The following is a 10466-nucleotide window of genomic DNA, read 5'->3' on the forward strand; positions in this document are numbered from 1 at the left end:
AAAGCATTTGCCAAAGGTGTTTCATCAATCAGAACGAAAGTTAGAGGTTCGAAGGCGATTAGATACCGCCCTAGTTCTAACCGTAAATATGTCATCTAGCGATCCGCCGACGTTACTACAATGGCTCGGCGGGCAGCTTCCGGGAAACCAAAGATTTTGGACTCCGGGGGGAGTATGGTTGCAAAGCTGAAACTTAAAGGAATTGACGGAAGGGCACCACCAGGAGTGGAGCCTGCGGCTTAATTTGACTCAACACGGGAAATCTCACCAGGCCCGGACACCGGAAGGATTGACAGATTAACAGCTCTTTTATTGCTATCGGTGTCAGAACGCACTTCGCTTAAAACACTCGCCGATTCATGACCATTCTCTTTTACTTCTCATATTAAGACTCGAATATTTTTATCGATAGGAATTTCATGCGTACAAATATAGTGATGAATCTTTTCGTGTCAAACCTGAGTTCCCGCTGGACACAGCTTTCGCAGAGTCTTTCAAGTTTGGAGCTCTCCAGTTTTCTCGCTTTGCTTGGCCCGGCTGAGAACAAAGTCAATAAGCGCCAAGCAAATAACATTAGCTATTCTAACTTGTATCAAAACGAGCACAATACATAAGACATAACTCAGGCAGCACTTATTCAAAGTGGATATTTGAACATAATTTAAAACCATATTTAGTTCATGAAACAGGAAAAAGTAGTATTTCATTTCGTGTTTCAGATCAGAAAATGCACAAGTAAACAAATATTACATTTTATTTGGTAACTCAATTTATTTTTGACTGATGATGTGTTGTTTTGTCATCCTTTTAATAAATTACGTTCAAATATTCGCTTTATTATAAATTATGCCATTACTTTTAAAATAGACTCTTAATAAAAGTTGTTATCAAGTCCATTAACCCATGATTAGTTCAATGGTTTCTATCAAAGAAGGTACTATGCAATGGCAAATAGCAATAGGCTTGCCCCTATTACATAAAAATTTACTCTTGTAACCCAGAATGGATATAGATCACATCACATCAGTGGCATGTTAAACAAAGTCAAAATTGAACAAATATATCTGATTTCACAGCAGTTAGTTAGATGTATGTTTTAACAGGTGGTTTCGAACCATTCAATCATTTCCTATATTAAACCCATTTAAAATTAAGAATGTTCGTTAATAAGTGCCATTATATATATTTTTGATGCATGAATATAATGCTTTATTAAAACTATAGTACTCAAGCAATGGAATGTTTAATAAGTGGTCCCAGTAACACCACAATATTTTGAGACCTCATTAATTAGAGATACTGCAGTGTATGCTTAAGACGACCTATAAATATTGATTAAACTAATATTTAAAAACATAAATAGTTTAAGTAAGGTTTTATATATGTTTTTTATTAAGCATTTATATTTGTAACTCTCCACAAAGTTTTATCAATTTGTCATGCCAGTTAGTATGTTTTGCTAGGTCTGATTAATTATGAACTCGCAAAGTACCTGGTGACTGAGCAAATCAAGTAATTTGAAAAAAGTCGGTCTCTGCTTTCTCGAAAACCTACTGATCCGAATGTAATGAAATTTTCTACACAGATATTCCAGAGCCTGAGAAAGAGATAGGTAACTTTAATAACATCAATCACATCTGTATTTGACAGATAAACTTTAAGAAGAACAACCTACAAACAAAACTATTGAAATAAATGTGGTTTGTAACAATAAAATAAAAAACTAATCAGCTTTTGTAAAAACCTAAACCTAAATCACTATAGATCTAGGTTTATGGGACCACTTATAAACAACACCATGTGTCAGTCAATCCAATTAGTCTTATTCCACAGTATTCGCGCATGCTAACATTGCTTATTCTATGCAACTGATTTTCGCTGAGCATTGTTTGGATTTTAATTCTTCATTTGTACCCTTTCGACGCCAAATTAATATCATAAAAAGAAATTGTGATAATTACCCTCAGAACATTCAGCCGGACGTTTTACCACAACAGTTTTTTTAGTTTTAGGTGCAACTGTTGACATTTGTGGAGGAGGCCTGCTGGCATCAAACCTGTAAAGTTAAATCAATCATTTTGTTGAAGATAAAATACGAAACGGAGTTCGTAAATACAAGAATCAGACATTTTTATTTCTAACATTTTTACTCTCACGGTTTTAATTTGATTTAGCCACTGAAGGTTTAATTGTATATTTTCATTATGTATTTTAGTTTTTATCTCTTCTAGTGTAAATAAAACAACTTACATGGGTAGAGGTGGTGACTGTTGAGTAGCAGCATACATAGCAGGACTGTTGAATGGAGCAGGAGCTGAAACAAAAAATAAGTAATGTAACATATATCAAAGTTAGTGTATACACATAGTTTACATAAGCTCCCTAAAAGACATTCCATCAGGGGTTTCCACAAAAACATACAAAATATGCACTAATGCTCTTCAAATAGATTGGTCGAGTACTTGGATGATACTCGGTACTCAGCATACTCAGCAGATATTCTGAGTATGCTCTCAGCCAACTTACTTAGTTTGAGTGGAGTGTAAACTTTGCTTAAAAAAGCAATATGTTTACATTAAGTATATATAAATATTATTATAAAGAATGTGTAGTACATTTAAGGTTAAGCAAAGTTGTACATTGTACATACATGTGCGCTTTTTTACATCTGCAAAACGGGTATTTGATAGAACTGAGGTAGTTGGCTGAGGACTTGGTTGAAAAAATTAAGCCGAGTAAAACTCGGTATGCTCTCATTACTCGGCACATTTTTCCAAAAAACAATAAAGTATCCTGTATGAAATCTGAGTCAGTTCCTTATCGCTATTGAGGTCATCACAACTTATTCATATATTATAAGCAATAATTACCTGTGAACACAGGCGGGGTCATTTGCGCAGGCACAGTAGCCATAGTCGGTGGAGGCGGCGGAGGTGGCGGCGGTGGCGGAGGCGCTAGCAGAGGCCTCAGAGGTGCTGGGGGCGGCGGCGGCTGAGCAGTCACGTAAGGGTGCGGGGGTGGCGGAGCAGCAGTCGCACATGAAGGCGCCACCACCGGAGCGGCCGCGGGCTGCGGCGGCGGTGGAGGGGGAGGTGGAGCCTGGCCCAAGTACTCGTTCACAAACACGTTCATTGGTGCAGAAAACATGGCTGCGTGTCTCTCGGCTAGCGCTCTAGGTATCTGACCAGTAGTCAGGAAAAGATTCTCCTCCTCTCTTGTGGTATGCAAGTAGGTACAGTCAGGACGCGCGCATCCAGTTCTATTTTGATAATCGTGGCAGAACTTCAATATGTTTTTCATTGACCCCACATCAAAGTCGTGACGAAATTTGCACTGCGTGCCTTTGCCACAAATACCCCAAACATAGTCACGGCATATTCTCTGTGGGTCCGAGGATGACCCGTTTCTCAAACGAGGGTCCGATGGTGGCGCTGATTGTTGTGATGAAGGCGGCTGATGGCCATTTACTTCGCTGTTGCTGCTCATGGACTGCAAAGATGATAACGAGTTATACATTATTTTTGATATTGTTATATAAAAAACAGAACTCATCGAACATCTGGTTGTGACTTTAGATCGAGAGATTTGAGACCAATGCTTACATTAAACTTACAGGCCGATATCATGTAACTAAATAGTAGAAGTTATTTCAAATATAAGCTTATAATATGGCAGTCACACCATCACGGAATTCAATTACATAAAGCTTTCCTTTTTTTGACTTCATCAGATTTATATTGCAGTAGTAATGAACAGTGTCACAACATTGTTGACCTAGGAACTTCAGTTGTTTGGACCACAGAGTCTCAACTCAACATTCTTCGTCACAGAATACATAAAATTGTCTATGGGAAAGTGAACTTTTCCACTGGTGAGTCTTACTTTCAAAACATTTTAAGTATAATATTGTATATCTTTTTGTATAAAAAAATTGTATTCGTACACAAAGGTAGGCAATCTTGTTTTTGTGAGGCAAAGCGCTTGAATGAGTAACTGTTCTGGAAATCGAGTCGTCGTTTTTTGGCAAAGAGTACATTCTACTTAATATAAGTTGTGTAGGACACTGTGTGTTAATCGCGACGCTTCACAATCCTAGGCGGTGGATGGTCACCGTAACTGGGAACTGTCCACTGGTGTCTTTTGTCCAAAACCTGAAAAATACAGTAAATACGTACCTAATAATCGCCAGATGGCGAGTTTGCACTGCACAAATGTTTCGAAACCAACTGAAAGCAAAACAGCTGACAGAGCTTACTTAGGAGGATGGATTTCAAATTTTGAAATACAGTTTAATTAATCTTGAAAAAATAAAAAGATAGCAATGTTATTTTTTGACATCCAGTTGATTTGTCCCCTTATGTTGTAAGTTTTTTTTAAGTAGAATTATTAGAATCATCAAAGTATTTTTTTTAATTTTTGTGCAATCTTGATTGCAAAATATTCTGTAAAGGAAGAGTATCTGTTTTTTTTTAATATATTACTTAGGGCTTTATTTTTATAGTAACCATCGAAACACTGATTAAATGATGCAAAGGCTAGGTTTACTCACGCATTAACTAACAAAAACTAACTAACTAAAAGTTACTAAAAATATAAATTCATAAATATCTATATATACAAACCTGATAACTTAGATTATATTATACTTATAACATTTTTGCATTACTATATGAGACTCAATAGGAGTCCACAGTCCATCCGTTCAAACAGTTTTGTGGACCAATTTATTAACATAAGTCTAATATTTTCTGTACTTAATAATTATAAATAATTTTAATCGGGGCTGACCGACTACTTTTGGACCCAACCGGTCGCGTGATCGCGAGTCGACTTGAAAAAACTGGGTCTGAAACTAATCGGGCACTCCGATAAATAAGCGTGAGTAAACTGTTGCATAATTAAAATTAATTTAATAATTAAAATAAGCAATTCTGTAATTAGATTACCGACATTTTTATGACTGGAATATCATTCGAGTCGCAAGAGTTACAGTTTTAAAACTGAGGCGCATATACTTTAATGGACATCATCGTGATGATTTGACCAGCTCTTCACAGATTCACAGCCATGTGTGCATATTAGCACATTTTTCATATTTGGACTCAACGCCATTCAGCTGCTGTCAAGAGAAATTGGAAAAACGTATTAAGGAGTCTTTTGCTGGTTCTTCTCCATGGCATTTTGTAACCGTGCGCCTAGAGTCAATATTGTACGTTACCGTTTTGAAAGTGCCTGGTCTATAGGCCATATTGAAATAAAAGCTTTTGATTTGATATTTTTCTTAGCTTACTTACTCCTTCGGATGTCTGAAAATGACGAAGTGCTTGAATTTGTTGAAAAGGTTAGAGAAAAATGTGATTATTTTAAATGACAAAGAATTTTTTAAAAAGTTACTGGTAATATGGATCTGTTTTGCTTGCCTTTTGCGGCTAGCTACACTGTAGTAAGTGTAAGTAAAGTATTATTTAGGCAACATCTCCCTGTCATGTTGTTTTCTTCCATTCATCCCTTCTATTTGTGATCTCATCTGTACTAATCTATACCTTACTAATATATAAAGCTGAAGAGTTTGTTTGTTTGTTTGAACGCGCTAATCTCAGGCACTTCTGGATCAAATTGAAAAAAAATCTTTTTGTGTTCAATAGATCATTAATCGAGGAAGGTTTTAGGCATTACGGCTGCGACTAATAGGAGCGAAGATGCAATGGAAAATGTGGAAAACACGGGGATAATTCTAACCACGTGGACGAAGTTGCGGGCAACAGCTAGTATTTTATACCTTTTTCACAGAACTATGTTTTATTCAGAACAAACACCTTTTGGTTGTGCTCTCTTTGCTTAGCTTGTATCAGGCCTCATTATTTCACCCTTTTTAAATGTAGCCCTGCTGCAATGGTGCTACTTTCAAGCTTCCTCTTCTAACCAGTTCTATTACTTACGCTGTCTAACCACATTACTCTAGAAATCCAACTATATCCACCCTACAGTTGCAAGTTACGCTTAGTTAAGCGTTTGATTATTGTTGGTATCTGTTACTAATGTTGCACTGCAGTTTTCATTTATTCGGGATATAGCTAACAGAAGCCAGTTTTATATAGGGTTGCCTGTCTTCTCCTTGTGAGACTGCCACGAGGCTGCTTCTATTCCAAACTTACCAGTGTCACTGCCTTGCCACCTTTTCATTAGAAAGATTTAAATTACACAGTACAATTAATTAAAAATAATACTTAACCCAATCCTTCTGAGAAGTATCTATGGGGAGATGGCGTAAAAAAACTGGGATTCTTAAAAAAAAAATAGGAACACAGTTCAAGTATAAATAATGTATACAACAGAAGTTTTTAATTATTTATCATTTATTTGAGTTTTCTAACATCTACTGCCAAGAGATAGCAAAAATACTATATTTATAAAAATATGGTAGATTGATTTAGTTTCTTTTTCTAAAAGTCCGAAAATAAATGAGTAAACTTAGAGATTCCACTCCGTAATCTTAGAGATGTAACTGGACAATAATTGGAAGATCATTACGATTCGGCCTATTCTACTCGAGAGGGGTGCGACAGGATTATACGATTTCACCCAAGCTTTCAACCATTGTCCCATTGAGGATGTCATTACAATGCTTGACTGGTATTCACGTGGAATTAAGATAAATAGTGCATTCTTGTCTCAGCTTATGCTTGCAGGCGATCTTAGGTATTCGATATATTCTCCAAAGCTCAATAAAAGATCAGGGTTTAAGGATGACTATGTCTAAGACCAAGTTGATGTCGGTGTGAACGAGCTCCAGCTCTTTAAATTCAATTAGAGTTGGTAATGAAGTCCTGGAGACTTTAGATAACTACGAGTATCTTGGCGATTTTTTATCTTTTAGCAAGGTCCTATGGTGCCGAGACATGGACGCTTACACATGAGGCTGTCCATAAGATTAAAGTGGCACAAGGAGCCATAGAGCGCTCTAATGGGCATCAAACTCCAAGTCCATAATGTGGATATCCGAAAACGAACCCAAAGTTCGAGACGTAGGTGCCACAATAACGAGGCTGAAGTGGAGCTGGGAAGGCCACTGGATGATAGTTGTTGGATGAGATTTACAAACATGGGGCTCCGCATTCTAGGCGTTGAGGTCGCAGATCGAGTCAGGAACTTGATACTGCGTTCTTAATCCCAGGTCGCCTTTGTAACGCAGTATCAAGCACGGCTACCAAAAACAAGTGGCACTTCCTTTGTCTGTCGCATTTCGACCGAACTTAGAACACAACAAAAAAATGGATTCTAGGATCTTAAATAAAGTAATGTTTAAGTTCAGAATAACTATCTTCATTAATAATCTGAACAAATAGGGCCCCAATTTTGCAATTCACAATGGCCGATGAATGAATAGCAATTGGGCTAATCTAATATATTAGCCACGATAATAACCGCATAAGTGAATCGATCACAGGTTAAGTTACGCTTGACGCGGTTGGTCCGTAGATGGGTGACCAATTTGTCATAAAGAGTTTCAGAAGGAACGTTAAAATACAGGGTTGAAGGGACATCATACAGATTCCATGGTCCAGGGGTTCTGGACATGATTCCAGCCTCCCTGCGTTGGAATTTTTCATCGGTCTTTTCACAAAATTGTGCATTTTGCTTTCGCATTTTTTAAATTTTAAGTGTCATAAAATAATTTTTCCTACGTATTTCAATAATAATATTTTCATAACAAAAATCATTATTTAGCCCTTTTCACGAAAAAAGGCTTTGTAAATAAAACACTAAAACTGCTACCGATCAGCTGATTCGTAAAGGTACTAGTCGGTCATCGCTCTCTCGCAAATCTAATCGAAAGTGACGTCAAAATGGTCAATTCAACATTCAATCATGAGCTGAAGCAGAGGCGGCGCGCGGCGTCGCGTGCAAGCCGCATGAATAAACCGACTCATCAAAAGACCGATGAAAAATTCCGATGACGCTTGACCATGGGATCGGTATGACGTGCCTTCCATCTTGTATAAGCCCCGGCTGTTATTACTACATCTTTGACAGTCTTTACAGGTGGTCAGAAGCTTGAAAGTCTGACAACCAGTCTAGCCCCTTGAATAGACGTAGACAGTTACCTGAGCAACACGATACCCCTTGGTATCGAATCAGGATAGACTGGAAGCCGACCCCAACATAGTTGGGAAAAGGCTAGGCCGAGTGCCATAAATTCAGATCTAAAAACAAGTGGGAAAGAGGAGGAAAGAAAGGTCATACAATGGGACATTAAGGGCTAATGGGACATTAACCTATCTAATAATAAATCGCCGCGTCGCGTCGCAACGTGCCTCAACTGTTGCGACTCCTTGCGACCTTAACTGTCCAGCTGTCCAACTGTGTAATCCAGCCTTACTGCTCGTTGACAGTTTGATTGTATGGGTATTGTCATTATAACTGCACTTGCTCCGAAATGTAATACGAAGGAATAGTGCAACATTGCAACTAATAAAATAATTACTCCATTATATGATTTTTGTTTTATAAGGATTTATTAATTTACGGTAATTAAATTATTTCACAAATAAAATAAATACAACTCGAAAACTTTGCCACGAGTACAAAAAGTAACATGTCAATATTATACGGATTTATTATTATTTTTCTGGAACGATTAAATTAATTCATAATTAAAATTACATACATCTCGAAAACTTTGTAAACGAGTACTAAATGTAACTATACTACTCTTAAAATTGTGTCATTACGTATCAAATAAGGATAACACGGTGAAACACTTCCGAAATACCAGCTGGGAAATAAGTGTCCATATCACTTGTTTAATCACCATTACTTATCCTTGCACTGTCAAACAGCATTCACCTACGACAAAATAAAACGTAACGATAAAATATCATAGAATACTTACTGGCATCGCGTTGCTGCTCTACTCTGGTAAATACCTGAGTGCCTAGACTAGTTTACACTCAGCTTCAACATTTTACATATTCAGATATGAAAGAACTCTAAAAGTGATCAATATTACTAGTACAATGAAAGTTTTCAAATTATGCAAATGGCCCAACTTCGACAAGCATATCGAAACATTGACTTTGACATCGTCAAGTATATGAGTTCAGCGTCATAGCGACAAAGCGTCATAATTGTAACAATATCTGTGTAGCATCCAAAGTTCTGCAAAAATTTTAAAAACTTTATAAAAACGCACTGTACTAGAGCCACAATTCAGCTAGAGGCGCCATCGGCTAAGCCAGCCTTGGCCTCGGGGTGGAGCAGCAGTGAACCTATTCCCCCTACCTCGGTATTTTTTTTTGTAACTTGGGCCGTTTGGGCTCATGTAATATTACTTCAAGAGAAGCCGGCGTGGGTTCTGGTTGAATCTATTCCGCACTTCTTGCTCTCCTTCCGTGCACACTTAGCATACACAGGAAGCTAAGGTGACTTTTGCTCATGGTTGAGGTATGCCACGTTTTGACCTGCCGTAATGTGCTGAATGATCGCTCTATTGTACAGGTCGTATTGGCTGGGCAAGAAAAATAGCGAGCACAGTTTTTACACTGGCATGAAATTGCATTTCTGAAATCTTGATTTTATCCGCCACTTCCATCTCCTTCTTCCGTATTTTCTTCTTCCCATTAATTATACCACGTTTCAGCCCAGCTTGGGAAGGCATCATTTCATTTATAAAATTTTCTTCTGTTTTTGTTTTGTTTTCAAAATCTTGGAACATGTCATTTGCAACATATTACATGGGTGCAATGTTACCAAAGAATATGCCTAAGAATGGTATGTAAGTTACTCTCCACGATACGATCTTCGAATGACATAATAGCGGGTCTAGCCAGGGAATAATCAGTTTCCAAACTTTCATCTGGAGAATTTGGACGGTGTGTTCTAAAAATTATTTCGTGTAACATTCTTATGGATCTGATTATTTTTATTTTTAGGCACCTTGGAGCCAGGCTGGGGCAACCGCCCCTGCTTGCCCCAATGTGTCAATGCGTGGCACACTGGGGCCAGCGTGCAGGTTTACAGTTCGAGAGTACACAAGCAATAAACGAAACATACCAGTGACGTCCTATCTTAAATGCAAGGGCAACCGTCACTTTCTATAGAAAGCTTCGTTATTTTATTAAAGCTAAAATAGTACCTGTGTCCTTCTCAGGTAAGAACGACCAGCGACTATAGTTTGAATAGTGGTTACTTTGGCAGGTAATCGGTGTTAAAGATGTATAAAAAAGTACCTTACTTTCGTTAAAGTATAAAGCTCAATCTTTTTATTTCTTTGGGTCACTTAAGAAATCTCGCCACCCATTGCTGGACACTTATGACAAACATCCATAAACTTGCATTAATTATACTTTCGAAATAGTACAATATAAGCAAAATTTTGATTTTTCTTACCTGGGGCCCTATGAAAAATGTGACCGCAATAGCCGGTCAGTTTTAATAGTTTTTCAATCTTGCCAGACACTAGTCCG

General features: G+C 37.6%; 1 protein-coding gene across 2 annotated transcripts; it reads right to left on the reverse strand.

Annotated features, from left to right (window-relative positions):
- Positions 1 to 317: 317 nt before the first annotated feature.
- Positions 318 to 3888, reverse strand: LOC113507992 (pollen-specific leucine-rich repeat extensin-like protein 1). Of its 2 annotated transcripts, none has more exons than XM_026890926.1 (5): positions 3614 to 3888; positions 2871 to 3489; positions 2251 to 2314; positions 1962 to 2056; positions 318 to 537 (listed from the first exon to the last, which is right to left on the reverse strand). In XM_026890926.1, the coding sequence occupies exons 2-5, from the start codon at positions 3484 to 3486 to the stop codon at positions 386 to 388; spliced, it is 927 nt and encodes a 308-aa protein (XP_026746727.1). In that variant the 5' UTR covers positions 3487 to 3489; positions 3614 to 3888; the 3' UTR covers positions 318 to 385. The 2 variants fall into 2 exon arrangements, with proteins under 2 accessions (XP_026746727.1, XP_026746726.1); XM_026890925.1 differs by having other exon boundaries at positions 3603 to 3886.
- Between the last annotated feature and the right edge of the window lie 6578 nt (positions 3889 to 10466).

Source organism: Trichoplusia ni, unplaced genomic scaffold (assembly GCF_003590095.1).
Source record: "Trichoplusia ni isolate ovarian cell line Hi5 unplaced genomic scaffold, tn1 tig00003615, whole genome shotgun sequence".
In the NCBI taxonomy this organism is placed as follows: Eukaryota; Metazoa; Arthropoda; class Insecta; order Lepidoptera; family Noctuidae; genus Trichoplusia; species Trichoplusia ni.